The sequence below is a fragment of the Buteo buteo genome, chromosome 7 (genome assembly GCF_964188355.1).
Source record: "Buteo buteo chromosome 7, bButBut1.hap1.1, whole genome shotgun sequence".
In the NCBI taxonomy this organism is placed as follows: Eukaryota; Metazoa; Chordata; class Aves; order Accipitriformes; family Accipitridae; genus Buteo; species Buteo buteo.
In genome coordinates, this window is record NC_134177.1 from 619,971 (window position 1) to 640,867 (window position 20,897).

At 41.9% G+C, this 20,897-nt stretch overlaps 1 protein-coding gene across 4 annotated transcripts in view; it reads left to right on the forward strand.

Annotated features, from left to right (window-relative positions):
• TSC22D2 (TSC22 domain family member 2) overlaps window positions 1-16,184 on the forward strand; it is a 31,342-nt gene extending 15,158 nt beyond the window's left edge. The window contains exons 2-4 of one of the 4 annotated variants that reach the window (XM_075031172.1): window positions 4,308-4,379; window positions 13,609-13,660; window positions 14,461-16,184. In XM_075031172.1, coding sequence (XP_074887273.1) covers window positions 4,308-4,379; window positions 13,609-13,660; window positions 14,461-14,721 — 385 coding nt within the window. In that variant the 3' untranslated portion in view covers window positions 14,722-16,184. Of the gene's footprint in view, window positions 1-301; window positions 1,721-4,307; window positions 4,417-13,608; window positions 13,661-14,460 lie in introns of those variants that run through there. The other 3 variants (XM_075031173.1, XM_075031170.1, XM_075031171.1) reach the window with 3 other exon arrangements.
• The last annotated feature ends 4,713 nt before the right edge of the window (window positions 16,185-20,897 follow it).

A 20,897-nucleotide genomic window follows, 5' to 3' on the forward strand; every position in this document is an offset into this window, starting at 1 on the left:
TGGTAGGCTTATATCCTTCTGGAGAGTTGGTATCCAAAACTGGCCATAAAATCTAAGTTAAGGGCTCAGAAAGGCCAAATAAAACAAGACTTCAGTTAGTATGTGTTCATCCTGTGTAAAAGGAGTATTGCAAGTTTGATGCCTTTGCAAGATTTTTATTTTTTAACTTTTGTTTAGATTCTCTTCTGTGGAATGGCAGTCAGCTACTCGTTCCATGTTTTGTGCTTGTGCAGCTGATTATTACTACCAGAGCATAATACTTCATGCTTATCCTTATTGAACTGCATCCTTTTTATTTCAGACCATTGCTCCAATTGGGCAAGATCTTCCTGAATTCTATTCCTGCTGTCCAGAGTACTTGCAGATCATCTGCAGGTGTAAAGATAGTCTGTACTCCACTGTCCAAGTCATGGATTAAAGTATCCTATAACACACTCGGAGGAGACCCCTGGAGAGCTCTGTTTGATGCATCCTTCCACTCTTCCACTGAACCATTGGAGAGCCACGTGTGCAGAGTAGTTATCAGTGGTGGACCCGCTTTGTATTAGCCGTGTTCTTAATTAAAAAAAATGTCATGCAAGATGGCATTAAAAGCTCAACTAATTTTATAACATGACCAGATCTTCTGTGTTTTTTCCATATGAGGCCTGTTAATTTTTCTTGGAAGGAATTTTTGTCTGATGTGAGCTTCTAAAAAGGCCATCCATGTTGGCTTGCTGCTGTCTAGGTAATAATAAATAGGTGGTTCTGCTTTGCTTTGGTTTTCCTTTGAGGTATTGAGCACAGGTTTTCTGGCCTGTTACTGTCATGTTCTTCAAAGACAGGTGCTTAGGCCTTATTAATCTTCTGGATCATTCCTGTTCTCAAAGTTAATGAAAACAATAGTCAGTAATATTGAGAGAGAGAACTGTCTGAGGTGGTCTAGTGTGAATTTTTTTTTTTTTGCCACCTTGGCGGGGGTGGGGGGAAGTGTGGTATTCTTCATGTATTCTTCCTCTTTTGACTTTTACTTGCTGATGTTGGTCAGTAGTTGAAGGTGGAAATGTAGCTTCAGCTATGTCATGAACAATGGTGTTACTATTCCTCCTTCAAAGGTAGTAGCTGTAAAAAAGGCATCTGTTCAGCAGCCTCTGTATACCAAGCTCATACCCAGCACTTCCAAAGCTGGTATCGTTATGTAAACTAAAAGGCATTTATCTGTATAGTTGAAAATTTGCCAACTTTCATGGGCTTGGTTTCTAGTGAACCAGAGGTCTCTAGAATAAAGTTTGTATCTGGCATATGCTTGTCCTGATTAATGGCAGTGGGAGGATACTTTTTTGCATATGAGGTGAGACTTTGGATGTGATTTAGACTTTCCTTTCAAAGGAACAACTTGAAGTTTCAAATATTCAGAGGACTGAATAAATTCTCATCCTTTAAATTTAGATCATATTTCTGTTGCGTGAAAACTGTTGTTAGAAACTGTAACATCGGAGTGTGTTGTGAATATTGAAGTTTGTGAGCGTTTAAAGGAAATAAATATGGTAAGTGTTGTAGGACTTCTTTATAGAGACATGGAGGCATTTTTTGCCAATCGAGACAGTTTGAATGTTTAAATGTGCTAAGCTAGTTGTCTGTCATAGTCTCTGGGACTGGAATGGAGCCTCTCTATCCTTGGGAATACCTGTTCTCCTCTCTTATCAGAGAGAGAGGAAGAGAAGTGCCTGGTGTACTTCCTGTGGAAGAGGAGGTGGGCTCTGGTTCAGCAGCAGGGACATCCCCTTTCTGGCTGGCTGTTGGCTCCACTGTGTTGATCTGCCAACAACTGGGACTGAGTAGTGACCACTCGGACCTGGCTGTCTGCCAGGGAGGGGACCTGAGGAATCTGGTCCAGGCAGTCTCTCTCCCTATGTTCAGTTAAGGCAGTGTCAGAAGGACTTCTGGTGTTTCGGCTGTGGCACAGCAGCAGCAGGTTAGATTATACTACTTCTGCAAGCCGTTTTCTCAGTTGTTTCTTCAAAGAGAAAGGAATTTTTAGTAATTCTCTAACCTTTTACAGTTTGATGTGGTTAAAAATAGGTGCCTCAACAGTCTGAAACTCAGTTGTATTAGTTCAGACCTGCACATTAGGCATCATTCATGTTACCTCCATGGATTTGCTTTTCCTGTCTAGGTAGCACCCCTCCTCCACCCCCCACCCCCCCTCACCCCCAGTTAACATCTTGCTAAAATGTAGCTATGGACTAAAAAATGTTCCCTTAATTGTCTGAAGTAATGCAAAAGCAGTTTCAACAGCAGGAGGTACAAATGAGAATTTAATGAGGAATACTTTTTCATACCTTTCCAGATACTTACTTAAGAATAGTACAAGAATATATAGCATATAGGGTATCGGTGTAAAAATAGACTGCATGAAATACGTGCCGTGTGGTTATAAACTACAACTTTTTATACCTAACAGTAGCAACAGGGTTTTATATGCTGCAAGTAAATTTATCTTGGAAGTTAAATGACTTTCTATTTACAACCACTTTCTGAGGAAGAGACTTTTTACATACTCCTCAGACAACTGAACTAGAAAGAAGAGCTTGGGCCTGGTCGTCCCCTTCAACAAAGGAATGCTTTTTTGATCTGCAGATGCCAATTGCTTTCCATATGTTAAGTCCCTGTATCACTCAAATGTCCTTTAGCTATTGTGTTGCTCTTCCTATAATTAGTTGTATTTAGTTGTCACTCAAGTGTGCAATACTACTTATGAAAACGTAGATAGTACCAACATAAGATATTTATCAGCTTGATGAAACAACTGCTGTAGCAGGTTTTAAGCTAAATTCCAGATTCACATGGAATTTTTTTTTCTTTTAAGGGTAAAGTGGTGAAGGTGGGAGGAGGAGTGACAAATGCTTCAAACAAATGATTCCTGATCATTCCTGATGCACAAATATCGTTATTCTTGCGAGGTTTTTGGCATATACCTGCTGTGGGAATCAAATTACTTCAGATAGCGTTTTCTTATGGTGCTGCTTCTGTAATTTTTTGTTTTGTTTTGTTCTGTTCTAGGTTTTTCAACTATACAGTAATTGCACTTAAATGGAAATAATTAAATAACTTGAAGACAGTTGTTTTAAGTGTTCTTGCCATAAACTTAGAAAAGAGATGGGCAGCTGTGCTTCTAACATTAGTATAAACTTCAAATTCCTTTTAAAGCTAGTTTTAAAATTAGAACTAATACTAGCTTTTTCTGAATATTTTTCAGCTAAGCTGTTGCATGCTTCTAGGGCTGATATAGCTATACCAACGTAACGATGAACTGCAGTATTGGTAAAAGGAGTTTCTAAGTTTAAGTATAATGCTCTGATACAGCCACTAGCAGTAGAAAATTTTGACTTTGTGTTTCATCCAGTATCTTGTAAAGAGTAAGTGTTCAGATGTGACTTTGGAGAATTAAGATCTTCAAATTAGACTCTTCGTATAGTTGCTATCTGTGGGGCAAATGTGCGCTGAACAAGGAGGGTCAGGCTGTGTCAGGGGTTTGGCCCTGGTGACAGAATTTGTGCTGTAGTGTCAGGTTTTCAGCAAGGTTACTGTAGCCTGTGGTGAAGGCTTGTGGGACCCAGGGTGGTAACTAGAGCACTCCAATTTACTTCTTGGCAAAGTGCCTCCAAAGAACAGTTGCACTATTGCACATCAAGAAGGGGAAGCATGAAGATGACTGACAACTGCTTAGCAATATTTTAGATTCCACTTTTCAATTTTAACTTGATCTGATTTTCAATTGTAACTTAATCTGTTGTAGCTTGAATATGGCATATTTAGCTCTGACTTCTAGGTCCCCTTGGAGAACTCTTCTGTTTTGAATATAAAGTAGGGTGCTAAGTAGAATAGGTATACTGGGTACTATTTGCAGAGACATTTTGTGAAATGTGAAGAATGTGAAAGGTATCTTTTGAATTTAGGTATGTATAGCATTGAGTGGTATACAGCTTACCTATACAAGATTGTCAGCACGACATGAGATGTTTCATTAATGGCTATAGAGTCATCTTTTTACAGTAGCAAGTTGAAATAGCACAAAAATCCATAGGGCTCAAGGATTACTTTTTCTTTCTGAATCGGTATGTCGTTAATGGAAACCCACAGGAACAGTAAGGCCTTTCAGTCACTGAACTATTCTTCAGGTTTTCTGTAAAGTCTGTAAACTTTTGGACATAAATTTAACCTGTCTGCACAGCTAATTTACTTTGTAATGCAGGTTGAATAAGAGAGTTAGTATTTTTATTACGTACCCATTTTCAATATGTCTGTTTGATTCTTGGATCTCATAGGAATCCGTCAACTGCATTCTACCAAGCGTTCCATTTCAACAAGTTACGCGAGTCAAAGACCTTCTGGGATAGGTATGAATGCTTAAGTATGGAATGCATACGTGCTGAGGTATGCATGAACAGCTTCGCTCTATGCAAGTTTCTCGGCATTTTCATTTGCACAGAACTGCTGCTTGTGTTTAGAGCTTCATATTGGGCTTCTGCAGCCTGAAGGTCTGAAAACAGTTGTGGAAGTGAAGTATTCATACTGAAGCTTAAAACTAAATAAGTATAAAATATATAACATGACATTTTTTTCTTCCTCCTTCCATTATGCATGTATCATACATAATGTGTAAGCTGAAAGAGTTTAATGCTAGTCAGCTACTAGCTGACCTTCAGGAAAATATTTACAGCTTCTTTTTCCAAAAAAAAGGAAACTTTTTGGCATTGTGGCTATTGAGTCCTGTATCAGAAAACAAGTTGAGAAAATGTTATATCTAAATGCAGTTTTGGCAAAGTTAAAATCTTTCATTCTCAAAACCAGGAAAGGAAGCTTTCTGGCTTGCTTTCATTCTGCTTAAGCAAAGCTAGGTGGGGAACAAACGTGAACCATGACAAGATACGAGGACGCAGTAAATCTACTAAGTTAGCATTGAACTCATGGCGACAAACTGCAATGAAGTGCGACAAAGTCATATCTGTTACGGATATGGCTTGTCAGACATGCATTACTAATTCATCAGTAGCTGCAAACTGTTTCTTTCCCACACTTTAATGATTTTGAAGGGTTTTTTTGGTCAGCATTAAGCTGAAGTCCTAGTGATCATGTGACTTCATGCCGTGTGATGCTCTGGCTTGTCAGAATACTTCTGCTTAACAAGCTCTGTAGAATATAAATTTTGTTTAGCTATTGAAGTATTGATAACTATTTCATCATTGTACTGACTGTGTTTGACTTGAGGCTTTTCAACTTGCAAAGCTTAACTGAATCCTTTAAAGTTTGCTTGGCAACAATTTGTATACTGTACAACACTGATGGTTGAAAGTAATGCTCATGCATCCTGCTTTTTTTTTATTGCTGGAGTGCTAGCATTAGGCTAAGTTTCAAAAGCATGTCTTCCTTTTCTAGCAGAAACTTGGACAAATTTGCATTTTTACTTTAAGCTCTGGCTGATGCCACTTTCCTGTATTTATGGGACAGAGGTGGTATTTAGGTTCCAAGGCCTTCATTATTTCATAAAACAAAATTCAGGGCTTTGAATACAAATTTGGTATATAGACCAAAAGCTCACTTTAAGGTCTAGCCTTCATCTGTTTCTCTATTTTCACGTCTCAACTGGAAATAATTCTTAAGATGAGGAAGCTGTTTAAAAAAAAACAAACAAAAAAATAAAATCAAATAATGATTAAGATTGAGGGTTCACAAATCTGAGGTTTATATACAATGTCTGAAGCAAGTACTGGAAGCGTGGGATATAGAAAAACATTAAATTCAGGTAAAAGAATGTAAATGGCTTCCTTTAAAATAGTCTTGCATCTTTGCTGTTGAACACTTTGTGGTAAAAACAAGTATTTGTAAAAACATCAAATTCATCATAATTGATGCAAGTTTTAAATTTCTAATCTGTTCAAATTCCAAGGTCTTTGACAGGATTTAGAAGGTTTTGCATTTATACCCCAGCTATTAGATTTTTCTTAAGATCACATTATGTAGTTTTTGCTTTACTAGATGACTGAAACTGAAAAGCTTTCAACAATAAACTTCCAATGAAACCTAATGGAGGGAACTTCAAGGGCATAGCCAGTAAAGCCAGTTCTGGGGAGCCCTTCACAGGGTAGGGGTATGGTGGAGCTCAGCTGTGCGGCTCTGCCAGCGATGTGCGTCCTGGCAGTGGCAGGACGGGAGACGGACGGTGCCCTGGGAGCTCTGCTTTGCGTAGGCAGGATGGCTTCTGATGCAGGTGTGGATCTGTTGTCAAACTCAAGTAGTTTGATAACAGTAAAGTGGTTTGGGGCTGCTTTTGTGATCTTTGGTTTCTGAAAGAGAAATCTCTCCTGTGAAAACTATAAGCTCATCTAATTTCCTCAGAATCTCTTTGTTTTCCCCATCCCAGAATGTGGGGGTTAACACACTGCAAAACATAAGGATCTTAAGCCTGCTGGCAGTAGACTCTTTAATTACATTTTGCAGCTCCTTCAGAAGTACTTTGTGAATCTCAGGGGCTTGACTTAGGAGACTTTAGTGTCAACATAACAGAAAATCTTCCTGTGTAATTTCAGTATTTTTTTTCTAACAAATACAGATTATTTCCTATGAGCAGCAATCTCTTCGGACCATTTGAAGTCAGCAAAGCTAACCACGTGCTGTTGCAATAGACAGTAAAAGATTGCTAAATTGCTCCCATAAAATAGAGACTTGTTTGTTTTTCACTAACACACCATGGCAGAGAAGAATGCTGGTAACATTCAAACTATTAAATGTTAGTAAAATACTAGTTGTTACTGACACATTTGCAGGAAGCCTGCAAGTGTTTTTCTGCATCGCGTTCACATGGGTGTTGCTAAGGGCACAAGTCTCATGGGTCTTTCTTTTCAACTGACATGGTTACTGAGAAGATTGAGGGGAATAATGGCTTCTTGGCATATTCACATGAGTCTAGGTGACTGCTCTTCTGTGCGTGGATTGTCTTTGTATTGTCATAGTGCCATAGGAGCTTTAGATGGATTTGCCTAAAACATAGCCATTGTTGGTAAACTTGAATTTAGAGCAGTAAGATTTATGTTTCCACTGCATTTTTGTGTGAAGCATTAAACTTTCACAATATAAATTAACTCATAAAATGTGGATTTTCTCCCCACATTAGCACCTAGATAAATGTATTCTAAGTGTTGCTGGTAAACATCTTTCTTCTTACGTGAATGTGATGAATTAGCATCTCTTCATGTGATCGATTTTTCTGAACTGCCATTTCCCTATTCGGTGGCTTTCTGTTAAATGAGATGCTCTTCCTGTAGACAGGAGAAAGTCAAGAGTTACACATCTTTCTTTTTGATTGTAGCCTTATTTGGAGGTTCTTTTAGGGGTGAAACTTTCCTGAATTGAAATTAAAAGTCTAAAACTCCACATGAAATGTAAAAAGAGACTTAGGATGAGGCTGACATTTCATGTAACACACTGATCGAGTCAGTATTGTGGCTAATATGTTTCTTCTTGATGCTTCATTCTCATGGAAGTGGTGCACAATGTGACTGTCTTCATGCATAGGCAAGAGTGTTTCGTTCATTAGTGTAACTCAATCTTACCAAAACTATGAAGGGACCACATTTTTCTTTAAAGTCAAAAAACCACCCAAACCTAAAACAATTCAACTCAAACAACATCTTCATTTTCCCCAGAAGTATTCTTTTATAGAGCTCACGTGTTGCTTCCAAGTTCAATTATGATGTTGTGTTGAATAATTTGTCTTCAGAGTTTCATGTAAAACTGAGGAAAACTTAACTGTCCTGTGGAAGCAAGTACTTCTCTGTTTGACACAGGAGCTGAGTAATGTGGAGCTTAAGTAGACTGCTGGGAAAGCCAGGTACCTGCCGGTAATCCTGAGGCTGTGAATTCACTGCCTCAAACTTTCTCACATTCTCACATGGCTTTGACAAAGAACAATGATGAAAATCTGAAATACTTGCATACTCTTTCAATGCTGGATAATTGATTACATTGGGAAGCTATCATTATAAAATTTCATAATTGGATGGAGGCTAATTAAACATGCCTTAACTGTTTCAAGAACAGATAAGGTTTCTCTGGATGGACTAAATAGCTCAACTAGTGGTAAGACATGAAGAGTGCATGGCTAAGTCACTACAGTAGCTCATAAATGAGTAAACCAATGAGGGAAAGTATAAATTAACACATGGGTTTAGTCTGTAGCTCACTTGTGAGCAAAACAAATGTGGGAACACTTCAGGGTACCTTACTGTTCCTTCCTACTGTTCCTTCCAGAAAGGTTGCTTGATAATTTGATTTATAGCAGTAACAACGGAAGAGCTAGGGGAGATCACTTGGTTCAGGGATGTCTGTCTGAGGCTACCGCATGTAACATCTTTTCCACTTCCACTTAAAGCAAAGTAGATCTAGTGCTTTAAAGGAAGAGTTGTCTATAGAGGCTGTTGTACAAGACTCTTGCTAGCATCAGTTTACCCTTTTGTAGTCTGTTCTGCTGGCGGTCTTTTCCACTCTTGCAGGATTAGCAATGTTGAATGATAGGTTTTATGTATCTAAAAGCATGAGGTGAGCAAGAGTACAGTAACTCTTGATGCTAAAATTTAAAAGAAACATTAAGAGCAAGAAAAAGCAAGAAAACTCATGCATTCTGGCAACCTCTTGGGGGGTGACTTGCTGCTGAGAAATTCCTTGGGAAAGTAGTATGCAGATAATCAGTAATACAGCTGAATCCAGAATGTTTTTTGTTATTGACTAAAAAACTTGAAGCTTCAAAGTTGGTTTACATCATCCAGTCAGTAGGATTTGTGGTCTCATTTAAATGTGAAACACTATTACCTAGTGTAGTACTTGACAGTGCCAAAGTAGGGCTGTTTATAACTCTCATTCTTAATGCATCCAACACTGGCATAAAATACACACATTACTGAGGACTGTGGAATCTCTAAAAATGAACCACTGTGTTCTTTTTTTTTTTAAGCATACGGAGTGAATTAAGCTGCAAATGCCTTTATTTTTAAGTTTGATTCCTAGTTTTTCTACCTACATTGCAAAGTGAATTTTGAAGTGAGAACATGTCTCTTGGAAGGATGACAATTACATCTAAAGACATTAATGGTGAAAACACCAAGCTGACTACAGTGGTGCTAGTTGAATTCACTATTGAAATAGATCTTGATGCCTACAAATGTGAGGTGATGTTGATGGTGAAATTTTCCTCCAACCATTAACAAGTTAACATTAAGACATTAACCTTTTTTTCTGTCTTCTGATCCATTCTTCCTCATTTTTTCCATTAATCCTTTCAATCACTTTCCCATTCTGTGAACAGTGTTGTTTGGAATAGTCTGTACTAAGTAAGCTTTCTTGAACTGCAAAATTATGCTTTACAAAGAACACTTGTTTGGTCATAATATAATATCTGTATTTTCAATGAAGTTTTACACTGATACATGTTGTGCTAACAGGGCTACCAAACACTTTAACAGTACTATAGCTTGTTGATGATACTGAAACATCTTTCCAATAATACCTTACCATACTCTTGGGATACCATGTCTCCATTGGAAAAGTTTTTGCAGCAACGAAGTCAGAATTTTACCAAGACTTTTAAGAGTGTGCTGCGCTGTGGAAAGGTGTGATTGCTGTATGTTGTGTAACAGGCATTAGAAATCAGACTTGCACTTAGACTGGCCAGTTCTCTTCCCGTTTTCTTGATCTGTATGTACGTGATTGTCCAAGACACTTCTGTCACTTTGTTTGTGAGACATTTGAAACAAACAAAAAAATTACAGTGCTATTCTTGAGTTGTAGGCATAGAGAAGAAATATACCTAAAATACAAATTAAAGAATTTTGAGGTGCAAGCTGTAAGTATTTGATAAAACACTTTGTTCCCAACGCTGCATACCTGATTGTGAGCTATAGCTGAGCAGTGTTATTAGCAGTCAAAATCTGGCTTTCCCCTTCATCTTTCAATGTAAAATGTGAAAAAATTACATTTAAGCCACTAAGATTTTTTTTAAAAATGAAAATGAGGATTTCTCAGATGAAATAGGGTTTTGCCTGTCTGGTGTGTAAGGTAGAAAAATATTGGGTTTACCATGCATCTCTGGAAATGGCAAACTGTACTTGGTAATCTTTGTCATTTTTGCCAACTATAACTCTTGCCTTGTACTTGATGGGCTTCAGAGTGATCTTGGTATACCAATATAACCTCTCTTTGGTCAGAGCCTTCATTTATGTAACCTTAACTTGGAGGTCCAAGTCAAACTGAATTGTTCTTTTAAATTACAGTGTGTATGTATGGTAGCTAGTTGTCTGCAAAAGCTCAGTTTGAGTTGGGGGGGGGGGGGGCGGAGTTTGCAGTTACCAAAAAAAAAAAAAAATTATATGCCTAGTGCATGCTTTTCAACTGCCCTATGTTCCTTGATGTGGATTTTTTTTTATGTATTACGGCTTTGACAATAATTGTCAGATGTCTGTAGTTACTGGAGCAATCAACTTTGTCTGAAAGCACAGCATAGTAATTGGTCTTTTTTTATAAGAGCTGAACAGCGTCTTTCCACTTCTAACTCAAGAATTTGCAAGTCGAGGCATTGGATATACAGTGGATGGTGCATTCACAGAATGTATCAAACTTTCCAGTCTGATGGATGTTTGACTTCTAAAAAGACTTAACAGATATTTTTTTTCCTCGCCTTTTCATAAGGACTGGATTGTATCTATAAATTTCATTCTGCAGCTGTGGGATAAAATATTTTAATGCAAACTGAGATTTGATATCAGCAGTCAAGGATTTGAGAAAAATACAAAATCTTAAGATTTGGCAGCATATTTGGACTGTACCATAAGAATAGCTGGCACTGTAGCACTCTGCTTTTGAGTGTCTCACAGGAGCTATTTGTTGAGGGGAGCATTATAAAATGAATAAAGGACAGAATCATATGGGAATTGTGCTAGCATAAAATCTAATTCTCATGTGCTTTTCAAAAGGGAAATGAAATACTGTCATCAGGACAGAACCGCATCTGACTAACTGAAGGCTGCTCTGTCAGCGTGGAACTTGTCCTGGGGTGGGTGGGCAGTGGTCTGCGTGGTCCTGGACTCAGCCTGCTGGAGACAAGCAGGATGGACACTGGGATTTGTGCAGGGAGCAGGTCTGGAATCCTGACTTGGTACTTCAGTGCTAGTGCAAGCTGCTCTGGGGATAAGGGCAACAAGAACATTGAAAGGAATAAAAGTAGTGTATAAACTACTCATGGCTTTCAGCACTGCATATTAGTATCACTTTAAGTGTAAAATATGGGTGGGAGAGCAATAGTTTCTCTAGCTGCATTCAAATCACATGTAGGAGAGGGACAGTTTTTATACCCACATTGTGAACACTGTACTCATTTAAAGGGCAGGCGAGAATTTGGAGCACAAGGTACAGCATGGGAAAGGTGCTTCTGCAGCATGCCATGCCGGTAATGAGTGTTTCAGGTGATTAAGGGGAAGACTGCCTATCTTCCACTTGAGAGGGTTTTTCATGGAACTGATTGAATGCCTTAACTTTGAGTGGTGTAGTGGACTTTAGATAATCACACTGCGAAACAGTTGAAACAGGAATAGAAGAACAAAGTCCCGATCTCAAATTTAACTAGAAAAGTATTGATGAAAGGTGTATAATTACACTGTAAAGATGCAGAAGCAGATCCCACTACAAAGTGTGCTGTTTGCTTTAATTTTGCTCCTCTTGTCTTTATCTCTTCAGAGCTGCCTCACCTGACTTCTAGAGTGGTGTTCATGAGAGGCTGTATCAGGGGCATGGAGCAGTCCTGGGGATTTCAATGACTCTTGAACACAGATGTTCTGGACAGTTTCAGATAGATCTGAAACACATTAATTCAAGATGGAAAGGAATACTTAACCTTATCATGAATTATAAAGACTTTGTGTTCTGAGGAGTTTTACCACAAATATGGCTTGAAAAGAGGCTTAGAAGACAGGAAGACACTGGAACAGTTTTCTTGTGAAATGGGTGTTCAGCGCTTTTGTTTTAGATTACTAGCTTTGCTCAATTTAGACATAGAGGCTGTTACTCCCTCAGTCTGAAAAGCTGATGCCCTCTACTTGCAAATACTTGGTGCTAGGTACTGACAATTCTTGTGAGACTTGTTAGAATGGATTTCTGTAAATAGCGTCTTATTCTTTCAATAGTTGAGCTTTGTTTCATGTATGTAACTAATACTGCTGAGCATATTGCCAGTACTCATTTTAAAAAGCCTTAAGTAGTTTATTCTTAACACTTGGTTTCAGTGAGCGTTACATATTTTCAGAGAGGCGAGTTTCCAAGCATGACCGCAAACCTTGCATTTTTCCCGTATGTTAACTTTTTTTTAAATGTAGCTGCATGCTGCTGATAGCAACTTCCCTCTCTGGGGGAGCATTATCAGTAGTTATCACTGGCGGGCCTGCTAAATAGCCCAAGAACTGCCGTCTCGTGTCAGACACGGAGCTGTGGAGTAAAGTCGGACCACTGAGACCTAGTGTGGGAGGGCCGATGTGGAGAGTACAGGACTGAGAGAGCATGTGTGTGGATGGAGCGTTCTCTGGCTGCTGGGGGGGTGTTCCTACGCTGGAGTGGGCAGTGTGGGCTGCCCTGTCTGACCTTCCGGGGAGAGCTGCAGCTTCTCTCCAAACAGAGAGATCAGAGCCTGCAAGAGCACAAGGACACCCCCAGCCCCCTGAAATTCCGACTCCAGAGGGTTACGAGTGAGCGACTGGCTTCTGTTCCTGTCTTGTGACTTGGAAAACACACCAAAAATATTAAGGCCTGGATTGCCGTAACCTGCGATTTAAAGATGTAGTTGAACATCTTGTTTCGCGCAGTAAATACACATTCTTATAGTGATGACTGAGGTGTTTTGTTAGACTGTTCTGCACTAGTATGTCTTTGGAACAAGGCTAGCCCTAACTGTAACCAGCCAACTGCAGCGCATTTCTTAGATGTTAAATGTGATCCAGTGAGGATTCATTGAAACCGAGTAAGTGCGCTTGTGGAGTTTAGGGCTTTGGTCATGTCTTACTCTTCTATTGACTACCGTTGCTCAGTTGCAAAGTTGTAAATACAGTGCTGATCCAGGAACTTTTTAACTGGAAAGTAGTCTTCAAGTAAAGCCAGAGAACAAATATTATAATGGGGTTTTTTCTTCAATGCTTTATAAAAGCAATTTAGCAGAAATAAAACTAGAAGTAAGGACCCTGTGAATATCCCATGAATCCCTGTTTTCCCCAGTGAAGAAAGCTGAAAAATGAGGCAAGGAATCAAAGCAGTTAATTTACTGTTTATTCTAATGTGTTTTTCTGGTTATGAGTGTCATAAGCATAGCCTGAGGAATTATAAACTGAAGGAGCAGTGCCTCTTAAGAGCTCTAACTGTACTGGGAAATACAGGGAGGGGGAGGAAAAACCCCATGATAGTGTACCAAATTCTTGAATCTGAAGCTTTAGCCTTCCAGTGAAAGCATGTTCTAGGAGTCCTGTGGGTGCCAATGGGTGCATAGTTTTAACTGAGTGATGCAGTAATACTCACAAAGTTTTCTCCTTATATTTACAGTGCATCTGGTGCAAGCGTTGTTGCCATTGACAACAAAATAGAACAGGCAATGGTAAGTAAAAAATAAGTTGTTATTTCTGTTAGGATGAGTGGTTTGTCATTGAGCATAAGTTTCCAGCTGCATTGCTTTTCTGTGCATCTGTACTGTCCGTTCAGTCAGGTCAGACTGAGACCATCATTTGAAAAAAGGATTTTCTGTATCAAGTATGGGATGGCCACAAACCATGATTGCCTTTACTGTTGGCCCAGAAATGTTCTTAAATGAATTTTCCTACGAATATCTGTGAACAAGCTGATGGAACTTAAAGAGGTGCTGAAAATAAATAATGCATTTAAGTCTCTTACTTTATTAAAGTTCATCACTAGTTTTTTCTCAATTGGCACTTAACGCTATGCCATCCTTGACATTTTGTTCAGCTTCAGTTATGTATGCTTGGTTTACGCTCCTGCTGATTTAGAGGCTTTCTTATTTCTTGGTTCTCATACACCTCAGTGCCTGGGATTGCATAATGCAGACTCCTACCTCCAGCTCAAAGCTTCAGAGCTGATACTTCCATTCAGCGTGGAGCAGCTGGAACGTAAATCTAGTCCTTGTCTTCAGCGTAACCGAGGTGACTAGAACTTAATGCTGAATGCTGGAAACAAAGCTTCTGATGTAAGGGCCACTTTACAGTGAATAAAAGGGCTAGGTTATTTGCACTTGAAGGCTAATTTATTCATATATTTTTAGTGACGAGTGCTTTAGTTTTCCAGGCTTACCACTTCAGTGAAAGCAGGAAAAGTAAATCCTGGGGCTGGAGTGGAATGAAACTGTTCTTTCATTTGGTGTAACTGTTAACTTGTTCTTCACAGGATCTAGTGAAAAGCCATTTGATGTATGCAGTAAGAGAAGAAGTGGAAGTCCTGAAGGAACAAATAAAAGAATTAGTTGAAAGAAACTCTTTACTTGAACGAGAAAACGCACTGTTAAAATCTCTTTCAAACAGTGATCAGTTATCCCAACTTTCAACCCAACAGGCCAATCCTAGTAGCACTTCACAAGCGCAAACAGTGATAGCACAGCCTCCGCAGCCAACGCAACCTCCACAGCAGCCGAATGTCTCCTCAGCGTAAAGCTTTCTTGCCTCCTTTGAAAACAAAAACCTGAGAGCAGTCTGTCCTTGTGTGCCACTGATGTTCTTTCCACTTTAAATGAAAGCGAGTAGCCATGCTTCTGTTGTGTGTTTGGCCTTTTCAGTATTAGACAATCATTCTCCAAGAGCTGTCCCTCACTGGTATATCATGAAGTGCAGTTGGTGTCCGTTATGTCATCAGTGCACAAGGGAAGTCGTACAAGGAGTTACTAATGCAAATAATGCATTTGCTTGGTGTGCAGGAGTGAGGTCTTTAAGAGTTTTGGTGGCTCTCCAAGGTTTCCATTTCCCATGGATTACTTTGAGCCTTGCTATCTGGTAAGAAGTAACAATTCATCTTAAGAGCCACTGTTCTTTCAATATAAGTAACATTTGCCTACATTAGTTTCATTTATTTGTTTTATTTATTACAGGGCTGCTATTTTCATAATGTACATGAACAATGTCACAGAACTTTTTTAATTTTTTTTTAATAAATATATGTATCAGTAAAATGATAGATGGGATTGCGTTTAATAGATAAAATGTTTAGGCAATAATTGAACAAAAGAATCCTGGCATATTTCTAACACTAATGGCAATTTACCTTTGGTATTTATTTACGGTAGTAAAGATCCAGCTTGAATGTAAATTTTGTATAGAGTGTAAGTATGAAGACCATAGTGCATCTGTACAGGTAGTCACCAGTTATTGTGATATAATAAATAATTGATGGGCTATTTTGATGAAGAAAACTTTGCTCATTTCTGTTTCTACTTTCTAATAGAGAGAAATTGCCATGATTCCTCTGCTTTTTGACATTTCGTATATTTTTTTTTTGGGGTGGGAATAAAAAGCTGTGAAATTGTTCAACCTACTTTGTAACCAAAGAAGCAAAGCTGTGTAATTGATTTTTTTTTTTATTTTATAATGCACATTCTTTATGTATTTTTATTTAGTGTTTTCTCATTCACAACTTTCTTTGCTGTCTAGCATGATCTGCATGACCTGTAATCTTTGAACCACTTTCGTACCTCATGTTTTTATCCAGCACTCTTATTGTAATATGTAATAGTCTGTGAACAATGTCAAATAAAAAAAGAAAGAACAGCTGGTGTTGGTGGAGCTGAGCTAGTGTGCTATGCACTAGTTGTTTAAAAAAAAAAAAATAAATGAAGTGAGCCATCTTTTGTTCATTTAAAATGGTGTTTTGAATTTCGTATGCAGAAAACGTTTTGTTACATTGCAGATTTTAATGTATTTAATAAATGCAACATGCAGATTAAGTGCAGTGTATACTGAGTATTTAAATTAAAAATGTACATTTCATAAATACAGTTTCAAGAGAGACCATCATTTGTGTAAACTAACACAGTGTGTCAAATTGATGTATAAATATATATATTTTAACACATTTTCTGAAATTAAACTGCAGTTTTGTTGAATTTTTTTTGGCTGTAGATGTTGTTACAGTGTAACTAAATTCAGTAGCACTTTTTTCCTTAACAAAATGAAGAAAGGTAACTTCAGTGGGCCAGTAATAGAATAATGCCAAAATTATAACCACTTCTCTTGTAGCAGACTTTTTTCCTTTATTCTAGGAGAAGCATAATTCTGATGTTGTCAGTGACCCCATTGGTTTTGGTTTTGCACTGATATATATAAATTAAAATTTGGCTGTGTGCTGGGGTGTTGGAACAGTTTGCGGTCTTGGTGTGTTTAAAACCAAGAATTTACTTCACAGAAACACGTACAAGAGCAAATGGCACAGTGTGCCTTCCCAGGCAGGCGTCGTGGGTGCAGCTGAGTCGGCACCCCAGTGTGCTGCAGTCCAGTGCACTCTTGAGCCTGTACCTATTTCGTCAGGCTGCCTGCAGATGTTTGCTTCAATCTCTTATCCTTGTATATGTCTAACTGTGGTCAGGTTTATGTGTTAGGTAAAACAAAACAAAAGAATCAACACTGGAAACTGCAAGTTTTGGTGTCTTCAGATCTCAAGGAAGCATCCTTGTCCCGTGTTCCAGAAACTTAAAGCATCACACCTTCCTGGTAAGCATCAGTTCACAACACAGTTCAAAAAAGCTCTGTGTGTGTGTGTGTGTATGTGTGTATATATACATATTTATAAAAAAGTACTTGCTGAAGTAATACACTAAAAATTATCTTCAGTTGTAGATTGGTGCTCTTGGCCTGCCCTAAGCATGCATGTTTCCTTCTGTAAATCCTTTAGTGAAACAAGAGCTTTGCATGCAAATTAGAAAACAAAGTATTTCAGTTGCTAAGTGTATTTTCCCTCCAGCATGATCAATGGCTCTCTCCAGCTATACGGTAAGGATGTAGCTGGTAAAGTAAGTAAAAAGCGACAAATGGGGGAACTTCTGGGAATAGAAGTCCTTCAGATGAATAGTTGATTAAAACTTTTACAGAGGAAACAGTCTAACTGTCAATTCATTCTTAAGGAGTGAAATAGAAAGGAGACATTTGAAACATGACTGAAGTTGTTAATGAGCTGCTAATAGTAGAAGTAGAGAATCAAGCCGATGAGAAGACAGTCCTAAGCACCTCTGCGTTCCCGTGGAGCTGGGGGTCTGTGCATCTCCTCTCCCTCTCGTGTAATGCTTGTGACCTTGCTGTGGGGAGTTGTCTTTGCGTGAGCTCTGCCCTACAGTGATGGTTAGATCCACTTAGATGCAGGTGTTCTGGAAAGGTTTTTTTTCTCTGAAAGAAAAAAGCATTTAGTAAATCTGCTGAAAAAGGGATGAAACAAAGATTAAACTGATCCTCTTAGAAATCCTTTGTTTGCTTTGCTCCACTCCTGTCAGGTTTGGGTTTGGTTTTTGGTTTTAGTTTTCTCCTAGTGGTAAGTTGTATTCAGTGCTAAATGCCAACTCTGCTTGCTGTGCGAGAACACTATAAAATGGCAGAAAAGGGTCTTTGAATTGCTGCTGTCTCTTCCCGAGAGGCAGTCTGAGGCTGCTGCCTGGGGAGAGAAAGAAACGCAGTTCCTCAATGTGAGAAGATCATCTTGATGTTACTAAATGTTTGATTTCAGAGAGGGGGAAGAAAGGCTTATTGACAAATGATCGTGTTACTGTCAGGCTGCATTGGCTGCTGCACTGCTTTGTGCACACAGTGTCCGTCAGCTTCCCGCTGCTGTAAAGCCTTTCTTTGTTGTCCTTACGTGTGACGGCACCAGCGACGTCAATCAACCGCCCGTCAGCGTTTGCATCGTACGAGGCTGGGTGACAAAGAGATCTGTGCTCCCCATGCTCAGGGCTGTGGCTGGCGCTGTGAATGGGTGCAGGCAGCCGTGCCCACTACTCCCTGCTGCTCGGTGTCAGCTAATTGCTTTTGGGTGCTTTTTTAGGGCAATGACTGTGTTTAGGGAGCCGTGTGTGAAAGTGGCCTCTTGAGATGTGATGCTGTCCTCTGTGGGAAGCAGTGCTGTTGCATTTTCCTGGAAATGCGTCTTTGAAATTATTCCATAGCTTCAGCATAACGAATAGAGAAGTAATCCAGCTACTGGACTCGCTGTGCTTTGAAACGGGGCCGACCCTAAGACTGTGTGCCTGCTTGGCACGGGTGGAAGGGAGGCTGCAGTCGTAGCAGAAAGCACACCAGAGCAGAAAGGTCTCAAAGCAATGATGCTGAGCTTTGAATTAGCCCCTGTGTCTCAACAAAGATGTGATGGAACATGCAGGGAAAGGCTACAAAAACAGTGGAGGATGTGGAGGAAAGGCTTAATGAGGAGAGCCTGAGAAGGCTGTGGGAAGGCTGACATAAGCAGCCCAGAGTCTCCAGAGAAGGTGATGGGGGAGGCGAGCACAGAACTGTTATTCACCAGATCTCACCTACAGGGAATGTGTATTTTTTCATGTAGCAGAACGTGAACTTTGGAGCTGGCTGCCACGGGATGTTGTGGAGGCAGGTAGGATGTTCTGAAAGGGGTTAGGCAGATTCTTGGGCAGGAGGTTGATGAAAAGGGATGTACCCTCTTACCACCCCTGCACAACCCTTCTGGATGTGAAGAGGGCAGTGAACTGTAAAGGGTGGCTGAACTTGTCTGTCCTTCTTCATAGCATCTCCTACCACCTCTGCTTGAGACAAAGCACTGGGCTAGTCAGGGCCTGTCTTTTCTGAAAAAGAGCTTTGCTCTTCAGTAACGGATTCACAATGTTTCGTGGTCTAAGTTAAGATTTCAGTTGAGCAACAGTCTAGCAAATCAGCCCCCTCAAATTTTAGTTTGAGCAAGTTTCTTTGCGTTTCTATTAACATGCCCCAGAAAGGCAAGTCACCTATATCACTGAGGTGTGGGATGTGGCAATTCTGAGTTCAAGAGCCAGTACAGCCATCTTTCCTTGATTTCCCCCCTCCCGCCCCCCCATGAGCACGCAAGGGCATTTATTTCTGCTGACACCATCTGATATGCTGCTTTTGTGATTAACAAGTGCTCTTCTCTTTGTGGACAGTCTGTGTTCATGTTAAAGGACCACGAGTTTTCCCTTTCCTTTCTGAAGAGCACTGGAGAACTGACATTTGGCAAAGTCCCAGGTCCTCTGTCTTTCCGCGGCATCTAGGCCGGCTCTTCCTTCCCCAAGTACCAGGTGAGAGGCTCTGCTGCGTGGTGGCTGAGGTGGTAACGCCACGTCTTCTCTTGTTCGTCTCTCGGAGCCAGATTCAAGCAGGTTTTGTAGCTGATGGTGAGAGCTGCGTGCCCAGACCCTCCCCGCTGACGGGCTTTGCTTGCTGTCCCTGGGGCAGGAGCCCGAGCTTGCTGGGCAGCGGTGCTCGGGGAGCCAGCCGCAGCCCACGCCGCTGTCGGTGTTTTTCCACGGATTCTGTACGGTCGGTAGGAATGATTTAGTACCTGTTTCACCGGGGCTGCGCGGGGCCGCTGGGTCGGGGAGGACGCTGCGAGGGGCATTGCCCAGGAGCCCCCGGCGTGACTGGGGGGATGCAGGCCTCTGCTCAGCGAGGGCTTGAACCGTAAAGCGGCGCTGTGAAAAACAGGAGAATTAATATCTGAGGCGAAGTTCGCCTGCTGCTCTCTCGGCGCTTGTGCCTTAAATAGGAAAAAGCCCCTCCCTGGACGCACGACCGAGGGCTCGGGCACCTGCGGCCGCTCAGCCGGGGCGGGCAGCGGGGCAGAGACTCCCGGCGGAGAGGATGGAACGCCCGGCTCCGAACGGGCGGTCGGGGCCGGAGCGGCTGCTGCCCGGGAGGGGACGAGGCTTCCCGGCCCCGGCGGGGGCGGCGGGGAGACGGCAGCGGCCTCCCGGCCCGGCCGCGGGCTGCCCTCGGCCCGCGGTGGCTGCCGGCGGCGGGGCCGGGCCGGGCCGCTCGGCCGGGGCTCTCCGGCCATGGCGACCGCCGGCCACGGGGCGGCGCAGCGCAGCGGGCAGGCCGAGAGGAGCGGAGGCGCGGCCCTGCGGGGGGGGCCGGGCCGGTTCCCGGGGGGGGGCCGCTCTCCGGAGCTCCGGGTCCTGCTGCCCCTCGGCGCCGGCACCAGCGCCCGCCCGGCCCGGTCCCTGGCCGCCGGGGGCCTGCGGGCTCCCGGGCCACCGCGCTCTCGCCCGCGGCCGGTTGCCGGTTGCTCAGATGCGCCGGGACGGGCCGCGCTGGGCCGGCAGGGCAGAGCCGTCCTCGGGCGTCCCCCCTTTCTGCCGGGGGTCGCGCCCTCCTTAGGTATCCGGCCGCCCTCCCCGCTGTCCGTGTGAACCGGTTGTTTCAGACCGCCCCGGTGGCAGCCTTTAGGCTTCCGAGTAATAATTGTTGCGAAACGGGGGGTGGATCGCTCCCGTTCTGTAAGCTCTTTGATTCCCTCCCGGCTGTTTAAGACGATGCGCGACAGCTGACGCTACCAGGTAAGCGCTGTGTGCCCCGTATGGTTATGGCTGAGCGGACACACGTGGGCCGCCTCGGCTCCGAAGGTCGGTTTTATCACCGGACGTTTTTCGTGTCGGCGGTGAGTCCATCGTTTTTCGGTTTGTGCCGTACCGAGGCGAAGGGAACCTTCCGGCGCGGTCCCAGCCGCAGCTGGTGCTGCACGACGTGATGCCGGTTGGGTGCCCCAGTCACTGTGCAGCCGCAGTCACTGTGCTGCGCCAACCGCAGCTGCAGCCCCAGTCGTGCAGCAACGGCAAGCTAGGAGAGACTTGGCAGGAGAAGAGGGACCCC